The sequence below is a fragment of the Sminthopsis crassicaudata genome, chromosome 3, assembly GCF_048593235.1.
Source record: "Sminthopsis crassicaudata isolate SCR6 chromosome 3, ASM4859323v1, whole genome shotgun sequence".
Lineage (NCBI taxonomy): Eukaryota > Metazoa > Chordata > Mammalia > Dasyuromorphia > Dasyuridae > Sminthopsis > Sminthopsis crassicaudata.
Window position 1 is genome coordinate 29,955,894 of NC_133619.1, and position 15,550 is coordinate 29,971,443.

Sequence of the window (15,550 nt, forward strand, 5' to 3'; positions counted from 1 at the left end):
TACTCAATATATTTCTAGAATCTTATTTCATTCAACCTCCACTGGAAGGCTTGGTTGATTGGTTGTGGCAAATTAACTACTCCTCAAGGAAGTCTGTTCCACTTCTGGACAACTGTAATTGTCCTGACCCTTTTGGGTCAATAAGCATTCATTAAAGATTTACTATGTACCAAACTCTATGCTAAGCACTGGACAAACTTAGAAAGACAATTGTAGTGTCTGTCTTCAAAGAACTCCCATTCAGATGGAGAAGATAACATGCAAACAAAATCTGGAATAGTTTTCAGAGGAAAGACACGCCATGTCTAAACCTAAATTTTCTTGCAATTGCTTCTCTGTGGTTCCCTTCTCTGTAATTCAATCAATTCTAGGACCCCTTTCAGATGACCAGTCCATAAGACTTCTCCCCTGGCTCCTGCCCAGATTTTTTCTTCCCTGAGATCAACACCCTCCAATGCCTTCAACCAATCTGTTATATATGACCATGATATTTAGTCCCCTCTTTTACTATGCTCCCTGACTTCAGGATGCTTTAAACCATCGGTATCCTTTCTAAAATGTGATATCCAGAGCTGAGCATAGAACTCAGAATCACAGCAAAATAAGATATAGTAGAGCTCTGAATTCCTCTAGTATGTAATGGGTGTTTAATAAATTCTTACTGACTGATTGACCTCCTTTGTTAGGGACACTTGTTTATGATAATCCCAGGCACCTGCCCTTAGTATCTTTGGCAAACATTGGCTTCTCTCCATCACAGGATAAATGCCCCAGAGATAACTGAAAGGTGTCAGCATGAGGACAGTGTAACCAGAACCATGATAAACAAGCAGTGATGTGTGTACCTGCTCCCACACTCAATGGTTTATGTAATGGTAGCTAGCGTGCTTCTGCAAATGTCCCCAGAGCCCCAGCTTTTCATATTCATGTCACCTTTAAAGAAGGGAACACATATGGTGCCATAAGGTGATTTGGAGTCAAACCTTAAAATTCACACTCTTTCCCTGAGGACGTTTCAATCTGAATCATTTATGGATTTCAGGAAGTAAAGTCATTTTCAGTGATTTTAAACAATTAAGTACAGGATAAGAATAACATAATTAGAAGAATCTTCTGTGAGGGAAAGACCATATTGTTGACTGTCAATGAGAGTGACTTTGGATGTTAGTAGATTTGGGGTTTATCTGGAAGAGACTTTGCAATGTACAAAGGCCAATGTGCTCTTTTTAAAAAGAAAGAAATTAGGGTTCAGAAACATTCATTAAGACTAATGTTTTCCACCTATCTTCATTATTGCATTTGGTAAATAAACAAAGAAAAATAAATTGATAGATAGATAAAATAAAATAAAATGTCTGTCTTACTGAAAAAGAACCAAATCTGGAGAATGGCCCCATTTCTTCTGCACATGGGAACCTTAAAGATATGGGATTTCATTGGGAACTCCTGTCACCAGCTTGTCTGTGACTTGGTAAATAAGTTCTAGAGTTACCTGAGGCATGGAACAAAGGACTGCCACATCAAATGCCTACACACTATGTGAGTGACTGTTAGACATTTTCACTCAGGCTGTAGCTCCTAGCTGGATTCCATGTCTATTGAATGATTATATCAGCTTCCCTTTCTTGTTCTGAATGACTGGTCTGGGACAGCACAAACCCTTGACTCATGGGTAAGTTGGCAGACACCAAATATACAAGGTGGACACCAAGCTAGTGACAAGCACCTTGACTCCTTGACTTTTCTCTTCACCAATAGAATTGACTCAAGATTACCCTCCACATGGGTTGTGATTAGCAACCAAAGTGAATTAGTGTATACATTCATTTATTCAACAAATAATTTATTGGGAATCGTCTTTGGCAAATGTGTCCCAATCCAGGCTCCTAATAAGTTCATTAGTCTGCAACCTATTGAAATGGTTTCCACTCCCGGTCCAATTAATTCCCATTGTTTCTACTTGCCCATTTATGATAGCACTTCTAAACCAGTCTCCAGAACCTCACCCCCTCCTGCAAGCTCAAAGTACATTTCGATCATTTAATCCAACTTTATTAACTACCTATAATGTACCAGGTGCTCTGCTACATGCTAGGGATACAAAAGAAAGAAATAGACCTATTTTTTTCAAGAGATTTACATTCTAATGGGAGAAAACAACAGCCAGTTACCTTGTATTCAAGACCTTCATCTGTCAAATGAGGGCATAGATGGATGGCTACTAAGAAGCTATAGAGTTAGAGTAGATAGCCATAGGGTCACTTCCAGCTCTTAACCTGAGCAAATTTTATATTCATATGAATGTGTGTATATGTCCATACAAATAACTAGGTGGGAGGGAGCAAGATGGACCCCGTATAGGACATGGCCCTTCAACTAAGCCTTGGATAGAATTTCAACTTCTAAGAAGAGGAGGAATGGGTTTCCTTGGTATAAAACAAACTTGGCACAATGAATCAAGAGCTGGCCTAAAAGACAGGAAAACTTGGTCTGACACTTGCCAAATGTGAGATTCTAGACAAGTTACTTAATTTCTGTGTCTAAGACTATAATTGGCAGAGCAGGCAGCAGCCAGTTCTAGTAGACAGAGCTTCTTCATGGGGGAGTTTCCCTGTGCCACTGAAATCAGAGGTCTGGTCATTTAAACAAAACAGACAGGAGAGATAAGGGGTGCCCCTGGGCATGTTGGAACCAACAGCTGGAGCACAGAGGCAGTCCCACAAGTCACGGCAGCCTGGTTTCCAGGGAGAAAGCTGGATGTCAGCCTGAGTTGCTTAGATACTGTACTGAAAAGTTTTCGGTCCAGAAATGTTAATGGCCATTAATTGAATCACACTCACTGACAGCAGCAGCTTCTCAGTCTTAGTCCTGTTTGATTGTTTGGGTAACCTCAATGTTTAGGGAGAAAAACAAAAACCTCCTTCTTTGCTTTAGGAGATCAGGTGAATATGTCCAACATGTACCCTTCTCCCTAATAATATTTTAAATCATCATTGGCTTCTTTTATAGAGATTTTAAAAAATGCATTTTGGGGTTTATCTTTGGGTATTCTTATCTTCTAAAATTAGTGGAGTCTTCCATGTGCTCCTTTCATGATACAGTGTAATGAGAGGACCCAGAAAGCCTAGGCTCAAATCTGAAAGAGGACCTTTACTTCTGTCAGACCACAGACAAGTCATTTAACCTGGCTGGGCCTCTATTTCCCCATTTGTACAATGAGGAAAATGACTAGATGATCTCTGAGATCCTTTCCCAACTCTTTATATAAATTCATCAGCCCTTTTTAACTATTTCATTGAGATGAAAGAATCCCTAGCATGAGGTTTGGTGTATGTACCCACAGTCACCCCTAAGGGCTCAGTACCTTAATTCAGGGCTCAGATGGTTGTCATTTTTGTTCTTGTTTAGAGATAACCCTTAAAAGAGATAAAGCGTGTCATTCAAAGGCAGGAGTTTTTTTAGGGAGTGTTATGACTCTTTGACAGTCTAGTGAAACCCCTCTTGTTAATGATTTTTTAATTCAAAAAAGATCTCAGATTACACAACATAATTGGGTTCCTTTGTGATCTGAGGTATTTTATGCATTTAAACCAAAAAATAGCTGGCCTGGACCTTAGCCGAAATACCTGTATCCTGAAGGACCTGCCATCATCTATGCATTTTTTCTAATTTTGCTGTCCTGGTTACTAAGGGCAGCTGGTAGACCCATTTGTCATCATCCATTACTGATGGTAATTTACTGAACCTTTTATGCATGTACTCTTTTCATTTTTCCATCTGAGTGATGAGGAGTACAACATTCTGCTCAGAGCTCCAAAGAGATTAAGAAAGCAGAGAAATCTCAGGGCTTATAATCTGTTACAGGGAGATGAGACATCTGTGTACAAAACAAAACATGTACATGTCTTCAGAGAATGGAGTAGAATATTTGGTCAAAGGGACCTTGGTATCCGGTATGCCCTTCTGGAGAAGTAGTAAGCCCTCCGTCTTGGAGGGTGATGTGTATCGTAGAATTCTTTAGCAGATACAGATTGAATTAAATGTCCTCAAAGATCCCTTCCCAGACTGCAATTCTGTGATTTCTATTTGTGTGTCTTGCCATGAGCAGGCCAGGAACATTCTGTTCACGATTCAGAAGGGAACCAGAAAGAGCATAGCATATTACCACAAAAGGGGCACAGTCATGAGGGGCACAGACCAAGGAATATTCAGCCTGGAAGCCGAGTACGATGAGGAATGAGCCATGTAGTGCTATCTTTTTAATAAAAGAAAGAACACCACTTTTAAATGCGTGAACAAGGGCACAGGACGTCAGAAGGTCTCTTCTATATTAATCAGACCTTCACTGTGTTCTGTCCTGGAACGTACAGTTGCAGAGCTTGGACACAGTTCAGGGATAAGGCACAGCAATAATCAAAGGGTTACAGAGATGAGGTCATTTAGCTTCTCAAAGAAAAGGGCCGACAACAATAAGAGAATTCAAATGTATACAGAGCTGTTTCGTTGGTGACTGGCTCTCTGCTCCATTACTGGGATCAGAGCGAAGGAATAAATTGAAATGTAATCACTTTCTAGAAATGAAGACTGTTTTCTGACAGCAGCTCTGTGTAACAAAGGATCCCCTTTCCAACTGTTTTGTTTGGGGAGATAGTCGTAGAATTCTTGAGGCTGGCTGGGAGGTTTTGTTTTTGTTAAATATAAGGTTATTTATAATATATAAATAAATGTATATTAAATTAAATATATATATACATATATATTTAAATATAAGATATTTTGTGGGTACTAATGCTAAAATATCTACTGATAATATACATTTTCAAGTAATAAGCCAGTTCAAAGAGAATTTTGGCTTCTTGTACTTTGTTGGGAAAACTAGGGTTCAAATCCAAATCCATGATAGAGTATTAGCTGTGTAGCTATGGAGAAGTCATGGTATCATCAATTTAAAGTTAGAATGGAGCTTAGAGGCTGAGTGCAATAGCTTCATTTTACAGATGAGGAAGCTTACTTGCCTAAGGTCACAAAGCCAGTAAGTGTTCAGAGTAGGATTAGAACTGTGGTTTTTTAACTCCTAAATTGCTGCTCTTTCTAGCACAGCACATTCACCAGTTATGTGCAGAACACCATGCCAGGCAATGGGAGTCATGAAACCTTTTAGTTGAGGCTTAGATAATAACTTTTCTCCATGCTTTCCTAGTCTTATAATTAACTCCTGTGTCATCACTGTGAGAAAGCTAGCAAGTACATACAGAGAAACTGAGTCACAAACAAGCTTACATGGAGCTAGTAAAACTCCCACATTGATTTCTTTCTTTTTTTTTTTTTTTTTGCTTTGAAATTTTTTTTATTAAAGCTTTTTATTTACAGAACATATGCATGGGTAATTTTTCAACATTGGCCCTTTTAAAACCTTGTGTTCCAAGTTTCCCCCTCCTTCCCCTCGCTCCCTCCCCTAGAGACAGGCAATCCAATGCATGTTAAATATGTTAAAATATATGTTAAATCCAACATAGCTATACATATTTATATAACCATCGTGCTAGACAAGAAAAATCAGATCAAAAAGGAAAAAACAACAAAATGCAAGCAAACAACAGAAAAAGTAAAAATGCTACTCAGTACCCATAATCCTTTCTTCATTACAAGATTATTGGAACTGGTCTGAAACATCTCATTGTTGGAAAAAGCCATTTCCATAAGAATCAATCATTGTCTAATCTTGCTGTTGCCATGTACAATGATCTCCTGGTTCTGTTCATTTCCCTCAGCATCAGTTCATATAAGTCTCTCCAGGCCTTTCTGAACTCACCCAGCTGATCGTTTCTTACAGAACAATAGTATTCATATACCAGAACTTAATAGGCATCCCCTCAGTTTCCAGTTTCTTCCCACTACAATAAGGGCTGCAAGAACATTTTTGCACCCATATTGATTTCTTAACTATGGGGACAATGGTTGCATCAAGGAAAAGAAGTACCTGTGTGGGTAGTCCCAGAACAGAAAGCATATGGAGTCCCCAGACCAGAGGGTCCCTTCTGCTCAGTTAAGGATTTGGATGTTTGGCTGATGTTGCTCACACATAGAGGAATGATTCCGACTGGGGATGATACCTTTCTGGAATATTCTAAACTCTGGAAATAGCCACAGGAAAAAATTGCCAGGGCAATGAACTCCACTGATGATGACTATGAACCCTACAGGCTTTGTCATTGTCTTAGAGACAGGAAGGAATAATCATGGAGCCTTTACTGAGGCTTGTTATTTGTTTGCTGGTTGCAGCTAAATTTACAATCTCCCTTCCCAAGGCACAAATCAGTATCTTCTTGCTCATTAGAAAGGGTAACATGATAGAGAAGGGGGTTCAAAATCTTGTAAGCAGAACAGTGAGAGAGATGATACATTTGGACGTATCTAAATAGTCTGAGTGTTTTGAGGCTGTCTGCGAGAAATAGCACCCTAAATGTTAGCCATTAAAAATAACAACAACAACAACAACAATCATGTTAAATTTCAAAATTGAGGTCAGAATGGAAATCAGTAAGAAAGCACTGGGACTCTTACTGTGACCTCTTTTGAATCCTTACACTCAGAGACTTCCTTCCATTCCATATTTATTAAGAGCTACCATACCACATTTAATAAATACATACTCAAATACTAAAAGAAAGAAACAAATTAAGAAAGATTGGAAATTGGAAAACAGTAAATGAGTAAATAAATGAATGAATGAACTGCCATATGCATGCAGGGCTAGTTGGTCAATTGGGTGGTATTTGAGTCTGACACCACTGTCCTGTACAAAGTCTTATCTAATCCCACTCCCAAAGGGGAAGGGGAAGAGAAAACTACTTTCCATTTGCTGTATGTATACTTTATGTTATACATATTATTTTTATCCAGTAAGCACTGTAAGCACTATTCATCCATTCTCCAAAAAGGAAATAGACTTTGTGCTCAAGAGTGTACGTTGTTGGAGAGCCTTGAGTCAAGTCAAATCTATCCTTGTTTAAGTGGTTCCTATGTGCCAGGCTGGGCTAAATCTTGCCCATTTGTCTTTGTATCTTCACTACTGAGCACAATACTTAGATCCTTGATTATATGCTTAATAAATGGATGACAGTGCATCATGGAAGCTCAGATAGTTATTTCAGACGTTCCAGCATCCTGGAAGCACTGTCATATTGTTTCAAGAGAACTATAGTTATAGGTGATAAATAGGAGTAATTATAAGGAGCAGAGTGGTAGCTTTCTGGGGGCAGGGGCTATGTAACTTTTATACATAGTTCTTCAGTGTCTAGCTGAACACCTTGCACAAAGTAGACACCTAATAATTATTTGTTGGTATATTGTATCTAGGTTATATTGTAACACATGTAAAATATATGGGATTGCCTGTCATCAAGGGGAGGGAGGGGATAATTTGGAAAAATGAATACAAGGGAAAATGTTATTTAAAAAATACTCATGCATATATGTCAAAAAATTTATAAATAAAATTTAAATAAAATAAAATTAAAAAAAATAATAATTATTTGTTGGAAAGCTCAACCTCCAAAAGGAGATGAGACAATAGTCCTTCTGTTCTTTGCAAAGGTGCAGAACTCTGGGTAAGGAACACTGCCTATATCCATTCTCAAGTAGTACTGGGTTTTTCCTCTTTATTCTTTGCTACAAGAATTGGGCTTGCTGACTAGAGACCCAGGAAGAAGTACATTCAGAAACTAAAGTGACATAAAAGCAAAAGATAACCATAAAAATGCTCTTACATTATAAACAAATACTTATCTAGTTGAACCATAAGGTAAATGCATTCTCATATTGAATGTAGATCAAAGCCTTGCCCCTTTTTGTCATATAATAAAAGCTATCATTTATGGAGTACTTTGATAATAACAATAGCTAATATTTTTATCTTTAGTAATAGTAATAGCATGGATTTAGATAGTGCTTTAATAATAGCTAACCTTTATATAGCACTCTGATAATAACAATAGCTATCATTTATGTAGCATTTTTATAATAATAGTAAAAATTTATATAGTGCTTTAATAATGATAATTAGCATTTAGGTAGTACTTAAAAATAGCTAACCTTTATATAGCACTTTGGTAATAACAATAGCTATCATTTATATTGCACTTTAGCAATAAGAGTAGTTTGCATTTATTTAGTGCTTTATTAATAGCACACCTGTATATGGCACTTTGATAGTAATAATAGCTAACATTTATATAGCACTTTAATAATAATAATAATAATAGTTTGCATTTATTTAGTGCTTTAATAATAGTGCACCTGTATATGGCACTTTGATAATTTACCCATTTACCCAGCACTTTAAAAATAATAATAATTTTCATTTATTTATTTAGTGCTTTAATAATAGCAAATTTGTATATAACATTGTGATAATAACAATAGCTAACATTTACATAGCACATAATGGGATTTTTATAGTGCTTTAATAATGGTAATTAACATTTAGATAGTGCTTAATAATAGCTAACCTTTCTGTAGCACTTTGGTAATAATAATATCTATCATTTATATAGCATTTTAGCAATAATAATAGTTTGAATTCATTTAGTGCTTTAATAATAGTTAACTATAATGTAACTATATATAATATATGTACTATATATAACATAATAACTGTAATAGCCAAATAACTGATAATATTTATGTAGCTAACATTTATGTAGCACTTTGATAATAATAATAACTAACTTTGTATTTTCTCATTTAATCCTCATTACAACTCTGAAGGGAAGTGCTATTGTTACCCCATTTTACAGATAAGGAAACTGAGGCAAGCAGAGGCTGGGTCCAACCTTAGGCAGGTCTTTCTGACCCATATGGACATAGGAGATTTTCCTGGTTCACCTGCCTTTGTGAAATTGATTAACGGTGACTTTCCTGTTTCTCTCGCCAAGGTGTACAAAGGGGAAGAAGCAACCTTCCAAATCTCAGGCCTTCAGAGCAACACCGATTACCGATTCCGCGTGTGCGTGTGTCGCCGTTGCTTAGATACCTCACAGGAGCTGAGTGGAGCCTTCAGCCCTTCGGCCGCTTTTGTACTACAGCGGAATGAGACGATGCTCGCGGCAGAAACGGGGTGCTTCGATGACCCCAAAAGGAAGAGCCCAATGCCTACTGATGGACAATTTGCAGCACTCATCGTCCTTGGCTTCGCGGGCCTATCTGTTTTGTTTGCCTTTATATTACAATACTTCTTAATGAAGTAGACCAGTCCAACAGAGTCCGAGGTATGAATTTAGGTAATGCTACGCATTGTAATACACACATTTATCCAGATAGTTCTTTTTAAAAAAAATTTTTTAAAAACCTTTTTTGTTCTTTGATTTATATACTTCTCTTGTTTTACAGTTCTAGCTAGGAATAAACTATCAGTGTTTTGGTGCACCTTTTTGAAATGCAAAACTAGGAAGAGGTTCAACTGGATCAATAAGCAAACCAGATACCAAAAGCAAGCTTTCCTCGCGCTCAATTTTCTTTTCATTATTTTTTTCTTTCAATTTGCCTTTATACTGTTTTCACCGGTGTCTCTCTCAACCTTTGATTTTATATGTTACCGTTCAGTAGACGATAATCACCAGTCACTTCTTTATGTCTTTTTTTTTTTTTTTAATCATCATATACTTGTAAACATTAATCAGTTACAATGTGTGTAGCGATAGGGCCAGAGTTTTGTTATAAGTGAACGATTCGAGGTATTTGGAGTATCGCCAACAGCATGAGACTGATTCACTACAAGGCATCTGCCCTAAGCACCATTTACTGTTTATTTTTATTTGTATTTGTATTTTTTATTTTTTGTCACTCAGTTATTTAACGATGATTAGTTCATTTAAATCAGAACATGTACTACAGGCTAAAATATTTTATAATCTGTTATTCTTATAATTTTTAACACTATGAAACTGCCTCTATAAAAAAAATCAAGTAACCAAAATGCATATCAATGATGGCGCATTCTAGATTTTTCCCATGTCAATCCATAGCAGTAACTTTAAAGAGGGCATTGTGCAATAGCTAGCTAGTTATCTCCTTGGTCAGCTGTCTGAAAGCTGCTTTACCTTGTTTGTCTAGCCTTGTATATATATAAACTACTCCTAATCTAATCACTAGATTTTATTATATTCTGTTACATTGGACATGAATTATGTGACTAGGACTGGTGACAGCTTCCTGCCTCTGCTGATTGCAGGCAATTTTACACTAACCTCATGAGCAGTCTCTCCTGTCTCTGTCTCTCTTCTCTCTCTCTCTCTCTCTCTCTCTCTCTCTCTCTCTCTCTCTCTCTCTCTCTCTCTCTCCTCTATCTCTCTTCTATCTTCTCTCAGCCTGTCTCTTTTTTACTTTGTTTCTCCTCTCTCTCTGTCTCTGTCTTTCTTTCACTCTCTCTCTGTCTCTGTCTCTCTTTCACTCTCTCTCTGTCTCTGTCTCTCTTTCCCTCTTTCTCTGTCTCTTTCTCTCTCTTCTATCTTCTCTCAGCCTGACGGTCTGTCTCTTTTTTACTTTGTTTCTCCCCCTCCCTCACTGTCTTTTTCTCCCTGTGTTTCTGTCTCTCTTTCTTTGTTTCTCTCGCATGCGCTCTGTTGCTCACACTCTCTCATTCTCACTTTGTTCCTCTTCCCTCTCTCCCTCTCTTTCCCTGTCTCTCTTCCTTCACCTTGTCAGCTCATTATTTTTGGAAGATTCGCTGGTAGACCGATGGTTGTCTCATTCTTTGAGGTATCGATGAAGTGATTGCATTCCAGTATCTTTAATCAATACACACAAGCCTATTCTAACAGAGCAGATCAAAATTGACAAGACGAAAGAAAAATCAACTAAATTTGTAGTTTGTCTAACCATGTTTTGACCTGGCTATCCATATATGCACAGGGAGCGAGTGGGATGATCTGGTGGTAACACAGGGTATTGGGAGTTAGGAGCCCTAGATTCTGTCCCTGGTTCTGTCACTAACTTGCTGCGTGACCTTAAAAAGTCACTTTAACCTCTCTGTGCCTCAGTTTCCCCAGATATTGAAAACAAGACTGGGATGCTAATACTTGTTTGTAAGTGCTTTGAGAGCCTCGGACAACAGGTGCTATAGGCTGCATGCAAAGCATTATTCTGATATGCTGATTTGGAGTCATGAGATAATTGATTTTTTTTTTAAACCCAAAGTCAATGTACTATTTATATGAAGTCAGTAACATAAGAGTACCTCAGGGACATTTCAGAGTTGGAGGTGCAAATTATTCCAAAAGGGTGCAACAGACACAGTGTAATCCCCTGCTTATGTTTTATTTTTTGTTTGTTTTTTGTATATTTTTGCTACTTGGTTTGGCTTGGTCATAGCTCCGTCATGCTTGGTCTACCTTGTCTGCAATGCCGTGTCCTCCTGTACTAGCGTGAGATTCCCATCACCAAAGTCATGGGGAAAACCAACCATACCTTTGTTTGGGATTTATTTATACTATATTCTGCATTCAGTACTTTAAATACCAATTACAGTGCAATCTTTTATTTATTGTAAAAAAAAAATAATAAAAAGTGTACTTATGTACTAATTGTCCCTCGTAGCATGTTATATTTTTTTTTGTCTTGTTTTATAATGTTGTAATTTTAGGTCAATCCTTTTTTTTTTTCTCCCTGGCAACATTTGTAGTGTTATTAATCTTTTGACATTTTCTTGTGTTTTTTAAAGATGAGAGCATCTAGTATATTCAATGCCAAAAAAACAAAAAAATAAATAACAAAAATAAAAATAAAAAACAACCCATGATCAGTGATTGCAAAGTTTACATGTATCCAGAAATCATAATCATCTCTTGGAAGAAGTGCTAAGATCCACAAATCATGCTGTCTGCCTTGATCAGTGTAGGACATAGTAGAGTCTGATATTTTGTCATGAACAGGAAGAATGAGTTGAATTAGCCTGGCAAATAAGTAGCACCAAGATCTCTTTTTGCCAAGTTCTACCATTTTGAAATTTACCCCCTTGTAATTTTAATGGATTTGCCATAAAAACCATTCAGGCCTATTAGTTATATTTGGGGAGCAGGTATTTTTTTTTAAAAGCACTCTTTTGAAGCAATGAATATTCAACTTAACTACAGCTTTCACCCCTTGTCCCCTCTGCATCACCTACAAATTTAAATAAAATCTTCTCCGTTGGGTGAGTGCTTCAAAATTGCTGCTATAGCAAAATCCTTTATATTGGTTTGTGTGTGCATGTGCGTGTGTGTGTATGTGTGTATCTGTTGTGTGTGTTTGTGTATGTAATAGGGTAATAATAGTTTGTGCCAAATGGCCATTTGACCATTTTTATGATTTTTGAAAGTCTTTTGTCTTGCCACCAATAAACTGAAATAGTTGAAACTGAAGCCTGAAACATTTCATATTATTGCTGCCCAGAGTCATTGGAATGGAAAATCCAGCTCTGGGTTTAGAGCTGGAAGATGCAGGTTCAAATACCAGCTCTACTCTTTTATCTTTTCTGTGACCTTGCGTAAGCCCTAAACCTCTCAACCTCGGTGTTCTCACTATGAAATGAGGGGGTTATCCCCCTCAAATCTAAATCCAGTAGGATCCTACTTGTTAGCACAGTGAATGTCAGGAAATGGTTACTCCGCTTAGCAAAACACTCATACACACACACACACACATATACACACTGCTGAGGCCTTCGCCTCCCCCTTAGCACCGAGCACAGTGCCTTGTACACAACAGGTGCTCAAAACACATTCACTGACTTGAGTTAAATGTTACCGTAGGCCTCCAATGTACACAGGACAATAAACGAAAGTGTCCAATTACTGTTGCTGTGCCCTTTAAAATGTGTAAAAATAAATGACTTCTTGATGCTCTTAACTTCTCCCAGTATGTAAAATCCTCCAGCCCCTGCCTTGACAAGTACCAGTAACATGAAGCAAAAAAATCTGAAACTTTAAAGAAATTGTTAAATTGGGGGGAAAGTGAGCCTTTTTAAGGGGAAAAATTGTTTTTTCATATTCTCTGTCTTGTTTTTATCAACTTGAAACATTGAGGATCTTCTATCTTGGTTGGTTAGCTACGGTAACTCAGTATTCATGTCAAAATTGAAAAGTGCCCTAGCTGAAGTGTTTGAATGTTTTCCTTGCACAATTCTTTAAATTGAAAGACAAAAAATGGTTTACCTCACTGTTGGACATACATTCCAAGCTTTTCAACTTTAAGAGAGAAATAATCATAAGTTTTTTTCCTGTATTGTAAATTTTAGACTATTTCACATGCATTGTATTAAAACTGCCATATCAATTTTAATGTATAGATTTTGCAAATATTACACTATATGTAATACCTAACTGTATCTGTAGTGTATATGTAATATATTTATGCTCAATAAATGTTTTAATTCTTTCGGACTCGAGTAGGAATTTTTATTATGGCATGGATATAATTTCTTTGTTTCTAATTGTTAGTATTTGGGGAAGGAAAATACTCCTCCAAATAGTACTTTTCCTTGTAGAATCAAATCCTCACCCAAATCAAAAGGACCTCCGACATAAACTTGTTAGGATTACTAAGTGAGAACTCGGGTTGTCTGGATAGTGACAAGGTGAGAATTCAGGTTGGACAATTACAAGGTGAGAACTCAGGTTGACTTGACTTCTGGTGCTCTATCCACTGTACCACCTAGCTGCCCCTTTCTGTAAAGTCTTATGAGATAGGCAGTTTGCTTTCATGTTCTTCTTTTTCTTTGCAATGTTTTTTATTCCTTCTCCTGCCCTTGTAATTGTCCAACCTGAATTCTCACCTTGTCACTATCCAGACAACCCGAGTTATCACTTAGTAATCCTAACATAAACTAGTCTACCCTATTTCTCAACAAGAATCTCCTGCCTCCATTTAATGGGAAAGCCCACTCCTTCCAGAGATGACCCATTCAGTTTCTGAGTTTATCCTTATATCAAGCTTCATTTGACTTTGCAGCCCAGTTATCTAGTCCTGCCCTCACTAGCTTAAATCCCTAATATGTATGATGGAACTCAAATACCTTTGGAGATTATTATCATGCCCCTGGTGAGTTTTCTCTTCTCCAGGCTCAACTTTCTCTGGTTTTTCAACCAATTCTCCTATGTCACAGACTGAAGACTCTTCAATTATCCTAGTTGTTTTTTTGAACCCTCTCTAACTCATTCTTGGCTTTGCTGAACTAATACTCCACATGTGATCTCACCAGGGCAGCAAATAATTCATTTTTAGATGCCACGCCTCTCATTGCAGCCAAAGATGGCATTAGCAGTCTGCCATATTATGTTTCAAATTGGGAATAGGCAAGCTTACTATCTCCCGATACTTAAACTGTCTTTAACTTTTGAAATCAATTTTTGGAACCCAAATGTAAAACTTGAAATTCATCCCTATTTCATCATATTTAATTTAGTTCCATTAGTTCCAATTTTTTGAATTCTGCTGTTACTGTGCTGTCTGCTATCTTCCTATCGTATGACATCTAAAAAATGGATTGATATACTATCTATGTCTTTTTCCTCTTAATACTGATAATGACCTTGAATCTTTTTTTTTTTTTTTTTTTTTTTGCTTTATATAAAAAATACTATAGAAGATGATCCCTTGGATACCTGGGAATAGGTCTGGATCATTTTAATTCAACAAATAGCCTACTCTGTGCAAATCATAGGTTCAAATAACCATCAAATATTTATTAAGCAGCTGTCTCATGCCAGGTACTATTGTTGGAAAAAGGAAAGGAATTCTCAATGCCTTATAATTATTTCATGATTAAGTTTACATGGAATTTCTGGTTTTTGAAAATAGTAACAACAGTAATAATAATAATAAATCCAAAAATTTAAATTGGTTCTTTTCTTAAAAGACAGCCATGGCCAGTGAATTAATCATCTGGGGGCCAGCCTACTCGTTAAGGATGACTTTCTTCATCCTCAGCATAACAAGAGTACATTTCTGGGGCCATATTGAAACCCTTTCTAAACCTTGCACTGTTGTGGTTTTAAGTCAAGATCATCTCAATGCCATACTTAAGGCAGCTAACATGCCTGAATGTGATGATTTAGAGTCAAGGAGACTCTCCCAAATATTCTGGTCACCCACTGTAATAACACTGAGAATACAAAGTGAAACATTTCTTGAACTCAAGGAGTTTCTCTCCGTCTGATGTGTGCACGTGCAAATATATTCAGTAGTTACAAAGTTTGGAGGTATCCATACCCAACAGGATTTAGCATCCGAAGCTAGATAATAGAAAGTGGGTTGTTTGAAATTTTATCCATCCCATTCAGTAACCTCTGAGACCAGTCAATCAACAGATTGAGCAAGGGCCTGCTATGTGCCAGGCAGTGCACCCAGTTCTGGGCCATTTAGTCAATCTCATTCACCAGAGCAGGAAAGTAAAAGCCAAATTAAGTAGCCTGCCAGAGCTGGGATTTGAATTTATGTCCTCGATTTTCACTTCCAAAAGTAGAGTTCTTCACATATGGAGTCGGGGAAATTGGAAATAGATGAGAACAGAAAT

General features: G+C 37.1%; 1 protein-coding gene across 1 annotated transcript in view; it reads left to right on the forward strand.

Moving 5' to 3' along the window:
- FNDC3B (fibronectin type III domain containing 3B) overlaps positions 1 to 13,416 on the forward strand; it is a 370,100-nt gene extending 356,684 nt beyond the window's left edge. The window contains 1 exon segment of the mRNA XM_074298196.1: positions 8,937 to 13,416. Coding sequence (XP_074154297.1) covers positions 8,937 to 9,248 — 312 coding nt within the window. The 3' untranslated portion in view covers positions 9,249 to 13,416.
- The last annotated feature ends 2,134 nt before the right edge of the window (positions 13,417 to 15,550 follow it).